General features: G+C 37.7%; 1 protein-coding gene across 6 annotated transcripts in view; it reads left to right on the plus strand.

The window, feature by feature from the left end:
• The first annotated feature begins 343 nt into the window (after window positions 1–343).
• TRPC4 (transient receptor potential cation channel subfamily C member 4) overlaps window positions 344–19,883 on the plus strand; it is a 144,439-nt gene continuing 124,899 nt past the window's right edge. For all 6 annotated transcript variants that reach the window (XM_055541824.1, XM_055541825.1, XM_055541826.1 and 3 more), the window contains exon 1: window positions 344–737. In XM_055541824.1, coding sequence (XP_055397799.1) covers window positions 354–737 — 384 coding nt within the window. In that variant the 5' untranslated portion in view covers window positions 344–353. The remainder of the gene's footprint in view (window positions 738–19,883) is intronic.

Raw genomic sequence — 19,883 nt, forward strand, 5'->3', positions numbered from 1 at the left:
GGCTAAGATGCCACATTCCTCATGGCCAAAAAAATCAAAACAGTAAACAGAAACAATACTGTAACAAATTCAATAAAGACTTAAAATTTTTAAAAGTAACTTGCCAAATATTAGCCTTTCTTTATTCTTCTTAGATAAGAACTTTTGTAACCTGTGTTTTGAGATCACTGAATAATTATTACCTAATTCCACGGTTTAAAGGGAAAATAACTTTTTAATAATTAAGTTTTATCATTATTATTGGCATTGTTGTGATTTAAATGTGATGCAGAATCATTAAAAAGTGTGCTAACCCTAATCCTTTTGTGTTTTTGTTTTTGTTTGCACTTTCAGAGACAAAGACATAGCATGGCATGAACATGGCGCAGTTCTATTACAAAAGAAATGTTAACGCCCCCTATAGAGACCGCATCCCTCTCAGGATAGTCCGAGCAGAATCCGAACTGTCACCCTCCGAGAAAGCTTACCTAAATGCTGTGGAAAAGGGAGATTATGCAAGCGTCAAGAAATCCCTAGAAGAAGCTGAAATTTATTTTAAAATCAATATTAATTGCATCGATCCTCTTGGAAGAACTGCTCTTCTCATTGCAATTGAAAATGAGAACTTGGAACTCATTGAACTCCTCTTAAGCTTTAACGTCTATGTTGGAGACGCCCTATTACATGCTATCAGGAAAGAAGTTGTGGGAGCTGTCGAGCTGTTGCTGAACCACAAAAAGCCCAGTGGAGAAAAACAGGTACTTGCAAAAATATTGGTTTTCATTTATTTTACATGCAGAAGGTTGCTATGGATGGTCAAATTCTCCCCCAATTTTAAGAAATATTAGCACTGAAATCAAAACTATTATGATGAAAAACTATTGCTAAGTACACATTTTATACTCTACAAAAGTCACCATCACCTGCACCTCTTACCCTGGCTAAGGAGACTTTAATGAGAACCAAAGCAAAACTAAGTAACCTATGGTGGCTTCCCATACGTTAGGGACATGTTTATGTAATAGTATATAAATTTATGGGGGTGGCGCTACTGTGTATATGTGGTGTTTTCTCCTTGTCCTTCATTTTCTGAACATTCTGCAGTAACAGGCTGAATTCTTTTGCTATTTTTCTTTTTAACCTTCTTGCCTGTTTTGGAATTCTGTATCTTATTGCTAAAGTGAGTTGTACATCTAACTCTGATACTGTTTTTTAGCAAACTCTAATGAATTCTTTTAAATGGAGACAAATTTTTTAAAAAAGCAAAAAAGTTTACTAGAAAATAACTGTAGATTTAATATATCACACTTACTATTGGCAAAATGTAGCTGTATCTTAATGTCATCAGTATAAACTAAGCTAAAATGGTACCTGATTATAAATACTATCTGGTTTTTATTCCTGTTATCTCCCTATTTTTTACCCCTAAGGAAGTGGAAAAATCATAGACAGAAATGAATAAGGAATCTATTTTTGTCTGTCTACATTATTCCCTGGTACTGCCCTGTATCTGAACTATTTGATCCTTTATCCTTTCACATTGAACTCTTCACTTCCCCACGTCAAGCCTCATTGACTAATTGCAGAAGACATTGCATGTATTTCAGTGGCTCAAAATCTGTCCTTTCAAGTAAAATCTTATAAAAACATTTGTTTTTAGACCTCTAGCAGTTTCTGTTCTATTTGATAAAGGTGCAAGTATTTTCTGTAAATGACGGACTCTTAGAGACATTGCTTGTGGTTTACTCACTACGTCGTGTCTGACTCTTTGTGATCCCATGGACTGTAGCCCCACGAGGCTCCTCTGTCCACGGTATTTCCCAGGCAAGAATCCTGGAGTGGGTTGCCATTTCCTTCTCCACGGGATCTTACCAATCTAGGGATTGAACCTGGGTCTCCTGCACTGCAGGCGGATTTCTTTACTAACTAAGCCATCTTAGAGACATTACGTTCTTTTAAAGCCAGACCTGCTGTAGCTATTATACCATTATCTTTGCTTTACTGGAGGACTTTGATCAGAATCATTGCCATGATTAAGACAAGAATTTCAAGGCTGGATGTCTCCTGAAAAGGTCTCCCCAAAAGTCTGTGTTCTTTGGCCCATTCTTTTGTCTTAATAAATCAGGCACCCTTTTCCCTCACCTGGCTCCAAACTTTGATAAAACAACACTCCACAATGGCAATACTTCTTTGCTTTTTGCTTTACTGGTTTTTAATTTTTTGTTTCATATCCAGTTGTTTGGGTTACCTTCCCACCATATTGATCTGCACCTTGATTATTAGTAAAAGGTAGTAAAGGTTTGCAAAGGTTTGAGATCTGGCAGAGTCTGAAATATCCCAGGCCATGTATTTCTGGACAATTTCTCTTGTATCAGTTTGTAAGACAAGAATTTTCCAACTTGTACTATCCTTGACAGGGGTGGACAGGTAGTAGTAATGTTTAAAGACATATGTTATGTTATATCCCAGTTTTCCACCACTAGAGAAACCAGACACTTAGACAGGAATGAGTAGGAATCTGTTCTTATCTGTGTAAGTTAGGTGCTACTTTCCCAGTCCACCTTGTGAATTTGAAACACCTTGCACAATCATACTCCTAAAGTATTTGCATTTCCTAATAGCAATGATCTTATATTGTATACCCTCTTGTTTATTATCTATAAGAGCAACCATGAGACAGACTTGGGACTGTGTGTCTAGATCATTTAAGATTGTAACAGGTCTGTAGAACAAAATTGCTATTGTGTTTTTCCTGCTTATTACTATATAATCTTCTTAATTTTATTGTCTAGAGAACAGTGACCAAACATTTCAGTGTCTCTTTAGTCAATGACATTTGTGCTGGCCAAAGTAATTTGGTGTCTGGAGAAGATATCTGCTATTATGAGATTGTTTGTTGGAAGATGTTCAACTTCTGAGCTAAACTCTAGTCTGACAAGTAGGTCTTGGCTTCTTAGAGGCACTTGATCTGGAACCCTGATCATTAATAAAAGGCAGTAAAGGTTTGCAATCTGTCAGGAGTCTGAAATATCCCAGGCCTTGTGTTTCTGGAGGATTTCTTTTATATCAGTTTGTAAGCCAAGAATTTTTCTTTTCTGTTTGCACATTCTAGAATTCCTCTTCAGCAAAGACCCTGAGAATCAACAAAAGTTGTATCTTTTGGTTTGAACTTTGTAATTTGGAAAGAGCAACTCCAACCTACCTCAGAGTTCCTGGTATCTTGTACAATAAAAGTGAGGTTGTTACACCAGGAAATGTATACAGTATGGCACATAAAAGAGGTCCTTGGGGTTTGTGGGGGAGAGAGGGGGGCAGACGAACCCCATTAGAGCTTGGCTGTTTATCTGTGACTTACTTAGACAATGCATCTCTTAAGTGTGGCCAACATCATTTGGAATAAAAGTTTCCATTAGCCAGCATCTGGTAGGTAACAAATAAATTCTTGACAGGATTTTTTATCTCATAAATTGTAATTCCTTAGAAGATTCTTGTGATCATGAAAGCCATTTTGTGTTTACTCTGTTTGCCTAATTTGCAGTCTTACAGGCCACCCTCAAAGACCCTGGAACACATTACCATTAATTTTGTTGAGGTCACTGAAGCTGAGTGTTAAAACCTAAGAACAATAATATCCAAGTGGTCAAAATGAGCAAAACTTGTCTTAAAATGAGTCAAGTAAAAGGATCTATTATAAAACACACAAATCTGATGATCAGAACACTTAGAAATTAAAATGTGACAGATGTGGATCAGGAAATAGACTCTTCTCTGACGAATGTGTCACATGTTAATTTCTTTCTCTGGAATAAGATGCAATGCGTGATTGCCTCCCGAAATCATGGGGGCTTGAGATTTCAGATTACTCGGCTTATTCTTCCAGTACATTCGCCAGGGAACAATTTACAATTTAAGTATGCTTTTTGGGCCAGGTCTGAGCCCCATCACTGGGGAAGAGACATGATTTTTTTTTTCTAGAGTCTAGTTGTGCAGAGAGACAGGAAAAATATCATGGGGATATGAGTAAATGTAATCACAATGGAAAAGAGAAATCAATCCTTGGGTAATTATGAAACTAAACTGACTAGACTTGGTAAATACAAAATATTATTGGGTGGAGGGCATCGGGGGAGCAGGAGAAAGGCCTGAAGGAGAAGGACGAGTTTGGTTTATAACCGGGGAAAGTTAATTCCAGTAGCTGAGGTAGAGACTCTAAAAGAGGTGTATGAGACCTGCTTGGATATACTCAGCTTTCACTTTATTGACATTGACATCTAGGAGATTATCAGACATTTTGGTCTTAAGAAAGGGGTTTGGAATTGATATACAGACGGACGATAGGGAGGACCTTGAAGTGCATAAAATCACCTGTTTTCCAATCACTTTGACATTGGTTGTATGTCCTTTCCCTTGTATATTGTTTAAATGTTTATGATGGTTAGTATGTTAAAAACTTTTCTCAACGCCACATCTAATGAAGATATTTAGGTTTTTCCAGATAAATAGATGGGCACAGATTATTAATTATTTTCTTCCCTATTTCATGTACTTCTTCATAAATCAAGATAGTGAATCCTTAGTGTTTTCATTTTTACTATAAAAAATGGAAAGAGCAATACTTTATTTCTTTTCATGTAGTATACAGCACGGAGAACCTGTCATTCTCCACATTGGGCAGGGAGATGGGAGATTACGTATTCTTACTGAGACTGCTTCCTGGCTGGAATCATCACTCTGATACTCTCTGCTGATTTTACTGAACTTTTCTTTAACCTCCTGAGTGCCGTATTTCTCCATAGGGAATAACCAACAGTGACGTCTCAGCTCCCTTTTTTCAGTCAATTGATTGGTTACTTGACTTCTAATTATTTCTAGCAGACCTTTCTCTTTGATGTCTTCTAAGGCCAGATTCAATTTCAGTTTCAGCTGCTTTAGTAAATGTTTATCAGAAGCAGAACTTTCTTTTTCACTCTTCACTTAGACACTAGTATGAATCTTCAGTACCATCAACATTTCTGGGAGGGCTTCTTACTTCAGTTTGTGGGATCCCACCCCAAGAGTCTCTGATATAGCTGGTCTGGAAGGGGTCCCTGGGACTTGTGTTTCAGTTTCTCACAAGTAGGATAGTGACAGTAATGCTTCTGTTCTGGAGACAACACTTTGAGAACGGCTGACTTAGAGAATGTTGAAAACTACAGAATACCTATAGTTGTGTACCTCATGTTAGGTATGGTTGCCTTATACCGTGATAACCTTGCTTTTGGGAGATTTCAAATAGCTATCTTAAATACCAGTGATTAAGTGGTATTTAATACAAAATAATTTTCCAATTTCACTAATGCATTTATTATATTTTCCCTTCTTTGGGAAAAATACTTTGCTAAACATTACGTATCTATTCAGTAGTTAAGATCCTAGAGTATTTCAATTGAAGAAATTTTGATTTGAAAGCCCCACTAAAAAGAGTATCAGATTTTATCATATCAAGAGACCTTGGAGATCATCTAACCCAATCACTTTGTTTTATAGAAGAGGGAAAAGTATTTGGGATTTAACCTGACCAAAAGAATCTATAAGCCAACATCTAGCATCCAACCTGCAGATAGCCTGAATGATGAATATTCATTGAACTTGTCATCATGCCAGTAACTCATGATAAGAATTTTATTTGCATTATCTCATTTCATCTTCACATTATCTGGTGAAGGTTGGTCCCATTGTTCTCCCCATTTACAGATGAGGAAATGAAAGCACAAAAAAGTATTAGTGATACATCCCAGATCACAGAACCAGGAAATATCAGTGCTGGAACTCAAGAGTCACGGAAAATCATCACCAGGCTATCTGGCTCCAGCCACTGTGCCAATTTGGATAGCAATCATTTAAATGATTAGCTAATTATCCTATTTAGGATATGAGTTACATAAATTTAAAAGAGCCTCTAGAGTTACGTATTTAGGCTGTGCCTCTATCTTGTCTATTATGATAGCATTTATAATTTAGTTGCTCAATAGATACTAAGTCATTAGAAGTAATTAGAAGCTATGGAATGCCAGGGAAGAGTAGAGTTGAGTGACAGAAATGCTGACTTCTAGCCCCGTTCAACACTTGCTAACAGGACAAGCCTCTGAAAATCATTCTGAGCCTTGGTTTTCTTGGTATTAATTGGAATCATAGAATTAAGTTACTTGCTTCTTAATGTCTGGTGGTGTTAAAGTTCTGTAAAAGTGTTTCATGAGGTGACATGTAATAACAGCATAATATATTGTATTACTCTATTATGTCATAATCTCTGTCTTCCTATTGACAAACAAATATACTAATAATACAACATAACACTAAAACATAAAGTTCAGCATGGGCAATTTACCTTATGGAGTGGTGCATGGCTTCTTTTTCATTTGAAAAATGCAATTATTGGAACTAGAAACCCTATTTAGGGAGAGCAAAGGAGAATTTAATTGTTTACCCTTTTCCTTTCTATCTCAGTGCGCCTAGGGGATTTCAAAAAATAATTTCTGTGGATATGCTAATGCGATTTGTGGCTTTAGAAAGAGTACCTATTATGTAATCAGGAAATCAAAGGATGAAATAGGAGATTGGCATGAGCAAGTTAATGTAAATATGCATCCAACCCAAAATATACCCTGCTGACTAAAAATAAGGGACATTTTTAATTCATATCGATGCTAATAAATATATCCCTGGCTACTGGGAAGAGATAGAGTTTACTTTCATCTCTTGTCTTCATTTGATTTTAGTTGCTGGACGTTAGAGCAAGTAATTTACTTCTGCAGACTCATGAATTTCATATAGTCCTTTTTAAATGTCCTGTGCTAAGGCAGCCTATATGTTCTAGTCTTTAGAGCTGCCTCTTGCAGAGTGAAAATATTTCCACTTCCTCAGTGATTAACCAGTTGAGGTTACCCTTTTTGATTTGCTTCTGTTACATCCTGGATATTCACGGTCAGTTCAGTTCAGTCGCTCAGTCGTGTCCGACCCTTTGCAACCTGATGAATCATAGCACGCCAGGCCTCCCTGTGCATCACCATCTCCCAGAATTCACTCAAACTCACGTCCATCGAATCAGTGATGCCATCCAGCCATCTCATCCTCTGTCGTCCCCTTCTCCTCCCGCCCCCAATCCCACCCAGCATCAGAGTCTTTTCCAATGAGTCAACTCTTCGCATCAGGTGGCCAAAGTACTGGAGTTTCAGCTTCAGCATGATTCCTTCCAAAGAAATCCCAGGGCTGATCTCCTTCAGAATGGACTGGTTGGATCTCCTTGCAGTCCAAGGGACTCTCAAGAGTCTTCTCCAACACCACAGTTCAAAAGCATCAATTCTTCGGTGCTCAGCCTTCTTCACAGTCCAACTCTCACATCCATACATGACTACTGGAAAAACCATAGCCTTGACTAGACAAACCTTTGTTGGCAAAGTAATGTCTCTGCTTTTGAATATGCTATCTAGGTTGGTCATAACTTTCCTTCCAAGGAGTAAGCATCTTTTAATTTCATGGCTGCAGTCACCATCTGCAGTGATTTTGGAGCCCAAAAAATTAAAGTCTGACACTGTTTCCACTGTTTCCCCATCTATTTCCCATGAAGTGATGGGACCAGATGTCATGATCTTCACCTTCTGAATGTTGAGCTTTAAGCCAACTTTTTCACTCTCCTCTTTCACTTTCATCAAGAGGCTTTTCAGTTCCTCTTCACTTTCTGCCATAAGGGTGGTATCATCTGCATATCTGAGGTTATTGATGTTTCTCCCGGCAATCTTGATTCCAGCTTATGCTTCTTCCAGCCCAGCGTTGCTCATGATGTACTCTGCATAGAAGCTAAATAAACAGGGTGACAATATACAGCCTTGACGTACTCCTTTTCCTATTTGGAACCAGTCTGTTGTTCCATGTCCAGTTCTACCTGTTGCTTCCTGACCTGCATATAGGTTTCTCAAGAGGCAGGTCAGGTGGTCTGGTATTCCCATCTCTTAAAGAATTTTCCACAGTTTATTGTGATCCACACAGTCAAAGGCTTTGGCATAGTCAATAAAGCAGAAATAGATGCTTTTCTGGAACTCTCTTGCTTTTTCCATGATCCAGCAGATGTTGGCAATTTGATCTCTGGTTCCTCTGCCTTTTCTAAAACCAGCTTGAACATCTGGAAGTTCACGATTGACATATTGCTGAAGCCTGGCTTGGAGAATTTTGAGCATTACTTTACTAGCGTGTGAGATGAGTGCAATTGTGCGGTAGTTTGAGCATTCTTTGGCATTGCCTTTCTTTGGAATTGGAATGAAAACTGGCCTTTTCCAGTCCTGTGGCCACTGCTGAGTTTTCCAAATTCACGGTAAGTGAAACTAAATACCATCATCATATTTACTATCAAAATTAAGAGAGAGAGTGAAGGCAAGAGCAAGAGAGAATTATCAAGTATTAAAGATGTTCTCCTTCCTGGTGGTTCAGATGGTAAAGAATCTGCCTGCAATGAAGGAGACACAGTTTCAATCCTTGGCTGGAATCACAGAGTTGGACATAACTTAGTGACTAAACAACAACTTCCCAAAATACTTATCCTATTGTGAGACAAAGCTGGATACATCATCAATTACCCTTTCTTTATTTCTGGATGGAAAATGTCAATAGAAAATGTTTATAATATTTTCCACCATTAATATGAAAAAGCTGAAAATTATCCCCCACGTGATCCTTATAATGTCAAGTAGAAACCAATATAAAGTATTTTTATTAATAAGTACTTTGAAAGTCTAAAAATTAAATTGATTCCTATTATTCCACAGCAGGGAATTTAAATGCTGTTACAACATAGATAGAGCCTAGATTTCCTTTAGTCGTCTGGCAAATGGCAATCATGAGTGATATGAATGATTCATCCCTAAATGGAAGAATTTTTTAAAAGATGGACTATGTTTCACTGTTAATATGATAAAGTGGTTTAAACTAACTGGTCATTCTGACTCATAAGATAATACACATTGACATTTTCTTTTTCTTGATGACCAGTAAATTATAGATAAGCAGTTCTCCAGAATTCTCTTGTTCCTTCCTCTCAACATATCACACTTATTATAAAAGTCATCAGCATCATCATTAAATATGTTTGGAATGCACAAGAGCAAAAAGCTTTTAGCTCCTTCTGAAACTCAAGTGAAAAAAAAGGATGAAAAACAATCTCAACCAATAAAGCAAAGCTTCAAGCATTGAGGCATTTCCATCTGATGGTGAGAAAATACAAGACAGAGTCCTTATTTTCTGTTTATGGACAAGGAAGGAGGGAAAGATGGTAAAGAGGTTCGAGAGAGAAAGATGTGGCTGTAAATCCTATCTTATCGTCTAGGCAAATTGTTTGAGCCTTGACTTTCTCATAAATAAGAAGGAGATAATAGTCCCTGCTCACCAGGTTGTTGTAAAGATTAGATGGTTAGCACACTAATAGTCGATGGGGTCGCAGAGTCAGACACGACAGAAGCAACTTAGCAGCAGCAGCAGCAGCACACTAATATGGCTGGCATTTAGAGAGCTCAGTACATGCACCTCAACCTTGATGTCATTTGAGCATTTCATACTTATTCAATTCAATTTAATTAAAAATGCTTATATGTGTTGAAGAGGCTAAACGTTCCTAAAAGTAAATTCCTTGAGAAGCCTTAGCACTTGTATGAAGCCTGAGTTTATGTTAAAGTAAGGTGGCTCAATCAGTAAGGAAGCAGTCTGTAGCGCAGGAGACCAGCGTTCAATCCCTGAGTCAGGAATATCCCGTGGAAAAAGGAATGGCAACCCACTCCAGTATTCTTGCCTGGCAAATCCCATGGACAGAGGATTTACTGGTGACAGTCCATGGGGTCGCAAAGAGCCGGACATGACAGAGAAACCTTCACTTTCACTTCAAGAGCAAGAGGAAACTAAACTTTGAAATGTGAGCTTTGGTGATCAGCTTTTGGGGGTTCATTTTCATTAATCACCTTAATCCATTATTTTGTTGTTGTTTAGTCACTAAGTCGTGTCCTAGCACAGCACAGTATATATATGTGTGTGTGTGTGTGTGTGCGTGTATACACACGCATGTGCTTGTTCAGTCATGTCCGACTCTTTGTGACCCCATGAACTGCAGCCAATGGGGCTCATCTGCCCATGGGATTCTTCAGGAAAGAATACTGGAGTGGGTTGCCATATCTTACTCCAGGGGATCATCACAATCCAGGGACTGAACCCATGGCTCCTGTGTCTCCTGTATTGCAGACAGATTTCACTTGCTGAGCCATCGGGGAAGCCCGTGTGTGTGTGTGTGTGTGGAGGTATCCATGGTGGAGGTCCTAGAACCCATCCCCAAAGATACCGAGGGATGCTCACATATCCATGTACAGCTACACACACATATGTGTACACACATATATGCATGCACACCCCTTCATAATAAAAATAATGGAACCGCTTGTCTTAAAAATCATAGATGGTTTCTGAGGTTTGAAAGAGATTCTAAAGTTTATCTGGAAAAATCACCTAGAATGTTTTTCGCCAAGCACGAGTAGTATAGAATCATATTATTCCTCTTTTCCAGTTTCAAATGATTTTAGTGCTCACACAGATCAGCCTGATTCAGTGTGGAAGGAGTCTTCTTGTACAAGGGCATGAATATCAGGTGGTGAGGCTCATTGGATGCCAGTCACAAATACACAGCAAAATGTTAATATTAGTTATCTCTGAATATTGGGATAAAGTGCATGCTTTTCTTTTTTGTGTTTTTCTGTCTTCTCTAAAATCTCTACAATGAACATATATTATTTTTAAATTGGAAAAATATGTGCTTCTATATACATATCTATATGTATATTCATCTTAATTGTTGTTTTAGTCCCTCAGTAGTGTCCAACTCTTTTGTGACCCATTAACTGTAGCCCAGCAGGCTCCTCTGTCCATGAAATTTTCCAGGCAAGAATACTGGAGGGGGTTGCCATTTCCTTCTCCAGGGAATCCTTCCAAACCAGGAATTGAACTCTCATCTTTTGCATTGGCAAGCGGATTCTTTACCACTGAGCCACCGGGGAAGCCCTATGTATAGTTATGTACAGGCACACTGATCTTGGAGAAACTGGGTATATATGTCATTATCCACATTGACAGGCCTAGAAAATGTGGAATCATTACATTATTCTTGGTACAAACTCACTGGCTTTTGCTCCTCCAAGTTCACTGGAGTGGAGCAACAAGAAGAACAACTCAAAGAGACAGCAAAGTTAGGAGAACGGTCTGGGTGAGCAAAGAGTCAGCAAAGGAATCCTGCCATTCTTCTCGTTATTCTGATATCTTTAAAATTCCTTTAGCTGCCTATGTGGCCAAGATAATGTTAAAATATGACCACATAGTAGCCCTTGACCTCAAGGAATCTAATCTAGCAATCAATTGCAACTTCGAGATAAATAGAAGTAATAATTTATAATATGTATACTCATCCATTTTGGTTTTTTATACAATATTGATTTTCCAATTGTATTTACATACTCCTCTTGCATATTTTATTGTAGAGTATCAGAGCCCATTCATCTTCTTTATCATCTGAGGTACCTTTGATTCTCCTGTCCTAAAGTTACTAGCTTTAGGAAAGAAACTTAAAGTGTATTCTATCCAGTGCTTTTCAGCATAAACTTAATGTTTGACTTGGAAGTAATGTTTATTAAATCACGTGTTCTAGCACCTGTTTTGGATGACTTTTACTTTACTATACCATGATCTCCTTAAGCCAAGCCTATGCCGCCTGATTATCTCAACTAAAAAGCAAAGATTCAAACTTAACTTTGGGAAATCACAGGGCATTTTTATATCATACTTATACCACCTCTCTCCCCCTCTTCTGCCCCCACTTCCCCAAAACACACACACACACACACACACACACACACACACTGAATCCTAGAACCATTACCTTATACAGGTATGAAGAAAATAAAATTTATACTAGTTTAGGAAACTGGCCCAAGATTGCTGAGATTATTCATTCTTGAGCCAGGATTAAAATTCACTTTTTTTAGTCTAGGATCAAATATAAATATTTATCATAAACATTACTTTAGTACCAGCCTTTAACATTCGGTAGAATAAGGAAAAATATAAATATAAATAAATGTTTTAAGGCTTAATTTTGTATAACAGGAAATGTTTCCTGGTAGAAGAGGACCAGGTTTGGATTTAGACAGATAGAAATACAAGTCCTAGTTCTACCCCCTTACTACTTGCATGACCCAATGATGATTATTTAACTTGAAACAAACAAGCAAAATGGTCATGGCTACCTCTCACAATTATAAGAATTAGAACTTTTAAGTACTTCATGTAAAGTGGAGCTTCCCTGGTAGCTCACAAGGTAAAGAATCTGCCTGCAATGTGGGAAACCTGGGTTCAATCCCTGGGTCAGAAAGATCCCCTGGAGAAGGGAATGGCAACCCACTCCAATATTCTGGAGAATTCCATGAACAGAAGAGCCTGGCAGGCTAGGGCTATAGTCCATGGGGGTCGCAAAGAATTGGACACAAAAACTGAGCAACTTACACTTTCACTTTCAAGTAAAATGAGTGCCTAGTGTATTTACATCTGAGTTAGTATTGTCAGCAGCAGCAGCATTCATTCATTCATTTCAGAACCAAGTAGCTAATTTGATTTATGTCTAAAGATTGACATTTCCATCACGATGCTCAGTAATGGTGATTCGGTGATGCAGACCTCAGGAGGCAAACTCCCCTGTCCCTGGGATTCTCCAGGCAAGAATACTGGAGTGAGTTGCCATTTTTTCCTCCAGGAGATCTTCCCAACCCAGGGATTGAACCCATGTCTCATCTCCTGTTTCGGCCGGTGGATTCTTTACCACTGAGCCATCTGGAAAGACTACGGCTGCTAAGTTGCTTCAGTCGTGTCTGACTCTGTGCAACCCCATAGATGACAGCCCACCAGGCTCCCCGGTCCCTGGGATTCTCCAGACAAGAACACTGGAGTGGGTTGCCGTTTCCTTCTCCAATGCATGAAAGTGAAAAGTGAAAGGGAAGTCGCTCAGTCGTGTCCGACCCTCAGCGACCCCATGGACTGCAGCCCACCAGGCTCCTCCGTCCATGGGGTTTTCCAGGCAGGAGTACTGGAGTGGGTTGCCATTTACAGTGAAGTCTAAATAAATATAGTCAAAATATGTTGCTAATTATCAGATACAATGTAGTTTCACTCTGAATACAGAGAAAGAAAAAGAAAAATCATGATAAAAGAAAATGATCAGCAATGATCTCATGGAAGAATAAACAAGTTCCTTTAAGGATATTTTAGGGAGCATGTGTTCAGAGGAGGCAGGTCATTTAAATGCAACATTATGAGAATAAATGCAGAACATCTCTTTCCATAAATCACATTGTTTCTTTTAATAAAGATGAGATAAAGCAGATCAAGTTTGTTTTGATCACACTTAAGGAAAAGACTGCCACCTGGTGAATATCTGAGGCCTTTAAAAATACATCAGTATTAGTTTAAACATCTGGCATGAACTCAAAAATAATTGTCACACACTACATTATTTTTCTTTACTTTTTAATGAATTACATTGCTTCACACCACCCTATTAGCAGAGATTTTGTAAGGCAGCATAAATGTCACAGGTTTCCGTGACATTTATCCATTTTTACCTGGTACAAAAGCATGTTTTACAGGTCACCTAATTCAGATGAAATATTACCACCAAAAGTAAACAAAAATTTATAAACCATCATGATATATTTCTTTGGATTTCTTCTTTACTTAATTCTATAGCAAAATGACAAAAATGATATTTTGGGATCACCATAATGCTGATACATTGCATTCTTGACCACTCTGACCCAGAGAGCAAGAGCGGGGGAAGTCATTTTTCACTCTATAACTACTGCTGTAGGCAGGATCTGTTTTGATTTTTCCTAGAGCTTAGCTTTTTCTGTATATTTTATCTGAGCCTTAAGAGATGAAAAATTAATCCCCAAAGTTTTCTTATTTTGGTAACATATTCCCCCTCCACCTATCCTGATATGTACTTTTGACACATTAAAGTGAAGGTTAAGAAGTCTCTTAGGTGGTTGCTAATAGAACTCATAAATTTCTGAAGTCTTTCATTCTTGTAGCTGAAGATTCACGTTCACAGCTAAAGAAACTCAATGGAGAAAAGAAAAAAAAAAATATATATATATATGATTCTTTCCTTTTAGCTGTGTATTTCTTAGCACCCAGTAAAAAACCTAGGTAATAGTTTCTTTAGTTGTGGATGAAATAAAGTCATCGTTCCATTCAGAGGACCAGGTGCCCACCGCTTTTCTTTAGCTGAGAAAGTCCAGCTCCGAGGCTGACATGACTTAGCACCTGTCTCTTCTCATTAGCTTCACATTTTTATTTCCTAGAATTTTTCCAAGTGTTAGTTTAGTTATTTTTGTGCAATCTCAAAGGAGAAGTTCTGAAAAACCAGTTATTTCTATAGCACTCCTTAGTTTCGGAGCTATGTTTTTAATCCTGAAAAGACAGTTTTTGTGGCTTTGCCTTTCATCAGTACTTAGCAATATAATACATAATGTGACAGTGATGGACCATAGCTATCCTCATTTACTTTAACTTGCTAATTCTTCTTTTTTTTGCTACTTTTTAATTTTTTAAAATTTTATATTGAAGTATAGTTGATCAACAACGTGCTCTTAATGTTAGGTGTGCTGCAAAGTGCCTCAGTTATGCATACGCATGTATCTATTCTTTTTCAAATTCTTTTCCCATTTAGGTTATTACAGAATATTGGGCAGAGTTCCCTGTGCTATCCAGTAGGTGCTTGTCGGTTATTTTATTTTTATAAACTTTTTATTTTACATTGGAGTACAGCAGATTAACAATGTTGTGATAATTCTAGGTGGACAGCAAAGGGACTCAGCCATACACATACATGCATCCGTTCTGCGTGGTTTTGTGTTTTAAATACAGCAGTGTGTACATGCCAGTCTCCAAATCCCAGTCTAGTCCTTTCCCAACTCTTCCCCTCTGGTAACCATAAATTCGTTCTCTAAGCCTGTGAATTTGTTTCTGTTTTATAAATGAGTTTAATTATGTCATTTTTTAGAGTTTCGGCATTGCATATAAATGATATCATATAATATTTATTTTTCTCTATCTGACTTCACTTAGTATGATAATCTTCAAGTTCATCCATGTTGCTGCAAACAACATTATTTCATTCTCCTTAATGCAGACTTTTTACCTATAGTTTTTCCCTCATGCTATTAGTAATATATAAATATAAAAGCTCAACTAGCCACAGTTTTTGTATTTGGATCTTTTAAAACAAAATGGTTTTTCAGTCTGTTATACTGTGATGCCTTTTGTAGTTCAGTTTCTTCTCAAACTTCACGAACACCAGCCTGTTCCTTAAGCAGATTTTACTCTTCAAATCAAATAGAATGATAGTCTTGTTTTCCTCTCCTGGCTCTATAATACCACGCACATCCTAGGTATTAAGTAACAGTTTGCCAAATAGATAGATGAACGTGGCAGATTAAAAACCCCCATCATCACTCATGAAAATAAAGCAGGCAAAGAACAGTCTGGCAAGATAAAATCGAACATCAAAGAACTAATAGGCTTTAGTGAAGGTAGCGATCTGATTTAGATCCTACTCAGAAGGAAAACAAAATTATTAATACATCTGTTATTAAATTTTCTGGGAATTTTTTTATTTTGAAATTTGGCCTCTATCACCACAGATGCTGTGTAGGATTATGAGTGAAGTATTGCGTTCTGAGAAGCCTCACCTTTTCTTCAAAAGTTAAAGTCCCACACAGAGCATGCAGACTTCCTTGAAGTAATTTATAGTATTCCGATAAAAACCTGCAACTGTTAAAAAAATACAAATCACACTCCCGATTTTATATGTATCGAGGGAGAGAAAGTGAAAAGGAATATATATTTGTGTAGAAAGAAAAACAATGTATACCTCTGGGTAGAGGGATTTAGGAGAAATTTTGGTTTTCTTCTTGTAGTTTTGACATTTTAAAAATCTTTCAGCAATAAGGATATATAGCTTCTGTAACAGATGGTGACTGCAGCCATGAAATTAAAAGATGCTTACTCCTTGGAAGAAAAGTTATGACCAACCTAGATAGCATATTCAAAAGCAGAGACATTACTTTGCCAACAAAGGTCCGTCTAGTCAAGGCTATGGTTTTTCCAGTGGTCATGTATGGATGTGAGAGTTGGACTGTGAAGAAAGCTGAGCGCTGAAGAATTGATGCTTTTGAACTGTGGTGTTGGAGAAGACTCTTGAGAGTCCCTTGGACTTCAAGGAGATCCAACCAGTCCATTCTGAAGGAGATCAGCCCTGGGATTTCTTTGGAGGGAATGATGCTGAAATTGAAACTCCAGTACTTTGGCCACCTGATGCGAAGAGTTGACTCATTGGAAAAGACCCTGATGCTGGGAGGGATTGGGGGCAGGAGGAGAAGGGGACGACAGAGGATGAGATGGTTGGATGGCATCACTGACTCGATGGACATGAGTTTGGGTGGACTCTGGGAGTTGGTGATGGACAGGGAGGCCTGGTGTGCTGAGATTCATGGGGTTGCAAAGAGTCAGACACGACTGAGCGACTGAACTGAACTGAACTGAACTGAACTGAACAGGAAAAAGTCAATACTTCTCTGAAAGGTCATAATGCTTCTTCATATCACAACAGAAAAAGGCAGTGAGTGAAAAATAAATTATTAAAGATGTGGTCAGGTTGTTGTTTTTGTTTTTCAGCCGCTAAGTTTTTCAATCTTTTTGACCCCATGAACTGCAGCACCCAGACTTCCCTGTCCTTCAGTACGTCCTGGAGTTTGCTCAGGCTCATATCCATTGAGTCGATGATGCCATCCAACCACCTAATCCTCTTTTGCCCCATTTTTCCTGCTCTCAATCTTTCCCAGCATCTGGATCTTTCCAATGAGTCAGCTCTTCATATCAGGTGGCCAAAGTATTGGAGCTTTCAGCATCAGTCCTTCGAATGAATATTCAGGGTTGATTTCCTTTAGGATTGACTGGTTGGATCTCCTTGCTGTCCATGGGACTCTCAAGAGGCTTCTCCAACAGCACAGTGGGCAGATTAGGTATAAATATAGAGTTGTTCCTTTGGGGAAATCTTTAATTATACAATTATAGTAATTAATGCAAGGGACATAAAATTTAGGAAACTTAAGCCCATTCAACAGGTCCATTCTTTTAGGTGTTCATATATAAAATCTAAAATAGTATTTGGTATACTTAAATTTATGTTCCCATTATTGATAGAAAAATAAAAACCACAGTTAATAATTATTCATGTTTGCATTTTTAATATCATACAAGTAAAGGGTATTTTCTCCTTTCATTTATAAATCACTTTAGCTCTATCAAAGCTCTTTCTTCACATTAAGATCACTTGATTCTGTGAGTAAACAGGTGATGTTATGTCTAAAAGTGAAGCTGGTGAATGATGTGCTGAAGGCCACACTGGTAGTGGATGAGCCAAGGTCACATGACTCCTTATCTCCTCTGCTCTTCTCAACATATTAATAACTGATCCAATCTCACACCAAATTCAGAGGGTTCCCCAATGGCTCAGATGGTAAAGAATCCACCTACAATGCAGGAGACCCGGGTTCAATCCCTGGGTTGGGAAGATCCCCTGGAGAAGGGAATGGCTACCCATTCCAGTATTCTTGCCTGGAGAATTCCATGGACAGAAAAGCCTGATGGGTTACAGTCCATGGGGTGGCAAAGAGTCAGACACAACTGAGCAATTTTCACTTTTCACACCCAATTCATAGTAGCCAGACATTCAGACTACCTACCCAGCACAACCTTGCTAACTTGCAGCTGATTGCATCTTATTTGCTTCAGCTGGGCTTCCCTCATGGCTCAGCTGGTAAAGAATCTGCCTGCAATGTGGGAGACCAGGGTTCGATCCCTGGGTTGGGAAGATCCCCTGGAGAGGGGAAAGGGCACCCACTCCAGTATTCTGGCCTGGAGAATTCCATGGCCTGTACAGCCTGTGGGCTTGCAAAGAGTCAGACACCACTGAGCGGCTTTTACTTTCACTTTTGCTTCAATTACTGGTTCTGTATTTTCACTCTGCCTCTCCTCATTCACGGGAACCGTTTTGATTCCCATCCTGCTCTTTTGGACAAGCAGGTTTTTTCATTAAAGCACTCTACCGATGGAATTCTGCTGCATTTCTCACTGCCAAAAATGATCCATATGAAGTTTATTATCTTCTTTGTTTCATAGTTGCTGTGGCAGATAAAGCTCTTAAATTGAGTTGTCCATCTAAAGCATAGATTTCTAAAGGAAATTGAACTATTAATAATAGTATTATTTTGCCATACTGGATTGATGAGACCTTGTCCACATCCCCCATATTTTGAGTGCTAGTCACAGTGAATTAAAATCTGAGGATTCGTGTCGTTTGTCCCTACATTGCTGCCAAACATGTTCCATCCAATTTGGAGGACAAAAATCTGGTGTTATGGTTTCTATCACACTAAGAATCTCAGACCACTTGAAAATTACAGGCAAGCTTGGTAATATTTGTTTAAATGTAACATAAACTCAGATATATTTTGCTCCATGGAGACTTCATTCTAACCTCAAATCACAGGATTTGACATAATTATGTCAACTTCTATTCATTCATGTAAATCTACATTAATTATATGCACCACACTTTAAACAAATCTATGAAGAAAAATATAAAAAATATAAAACAGAAAAAAATGAAAGTTACTTTAGTGTGATTTTTTTTTTAACCTGACAGATTTGTTTTATTTCAAAATTGTGAAATAATTTAATAGTTTGTATTCCTTTGTGTGTTTAAAATAAAATTATAAAGTAAAAAATAGAGTAAGGAATTTTAAAAACATGACAAAAATTTATAAAAATAATTCTATTTAACATTGATAAGTCAACAAATGACAACAAGGAAATTATACAATCTTCTGTATTTTATGGTTTATCTATATAATGAAACTAGCACCTTTTATTTTGTTGGAACTGAATCCTTTTGGAAAAGCAACTTAGCAACAGTTAGCAAAGGCAAAACCAAAGAAAAAATTATTCATAGTCATTCTTTAATGTATTCAAAATAGAGGTGATTAAGTAAATTACAGTGTACTATTAATTTAAATGTTTCACAAGTATCAAAATAATATTTATAAAACAAAATCTATCAAGGAATAAATAATGACTAAATTCCATATGAATTAAATAAACACTTTTGTATTATAATTAATTTAAAAACATGATGTGAATATTAAATCTCTTTAGCAAGGGTTAAAAGGGGTTTTCATGTGGACAAGACTGTATGAGCTTAAAAGTAAAGTGGATATTTAATCTATGCAAAACCCTATACACATGGCTTTCCCTCTCAAAGACTGGAGATCTATTTGAAGAAAGACTTCCTGGGGAACATTGAGCAATATTAGGGGGAAAAGACTGGTAAATTTGTTGAGATGAAAATAACATCAACAACCTTCATAATAAAAATTTATATAAAACATGGAAATATATGAAATAAATATGATAGAGGAAAATGGTTAATATGTTTTAAAATAACAATGAAGAAAAACAGGTGAGATCTACCAAGAACCCTATTATTACAATCTTTCATCAGTTCAGTTCAGTCTCTCAGTAGTGTCCAACTCTTTGTAACCCCATGAAATGCAGCATGCCAGGCTTCCCTGTCCATCACCTACTCCCAGAGCTTGCTCAAACTCATGTCCATCAAGTCAGTGATGCCATCCAACCATCTCATCCTCTGTGGTCCACTTTTTCTCCTACCTTCGATCTTTCCCAGCATCAGGGTCTTTTCCAATGAGTCAGTTCTTTGCATTAGGTGGCCA

Source organism: Bubalus kerabau, chromosome 12, assembly GCF_029407905.1.
Source record: "Bubalus kerabau isolate K-KA32 ecotype Philippines breed swamp buffalo chromosome 12, PCC_UOA_SB_1v2, whole genome shotgun sequence".
In the NCBI taxonomy this organism is placed as follows: Eukaryota; Metazoa; Chordata; class Mammalia; order Artiodactyla; family Bovidae; genus Bubalus; species Bubalus kerabau.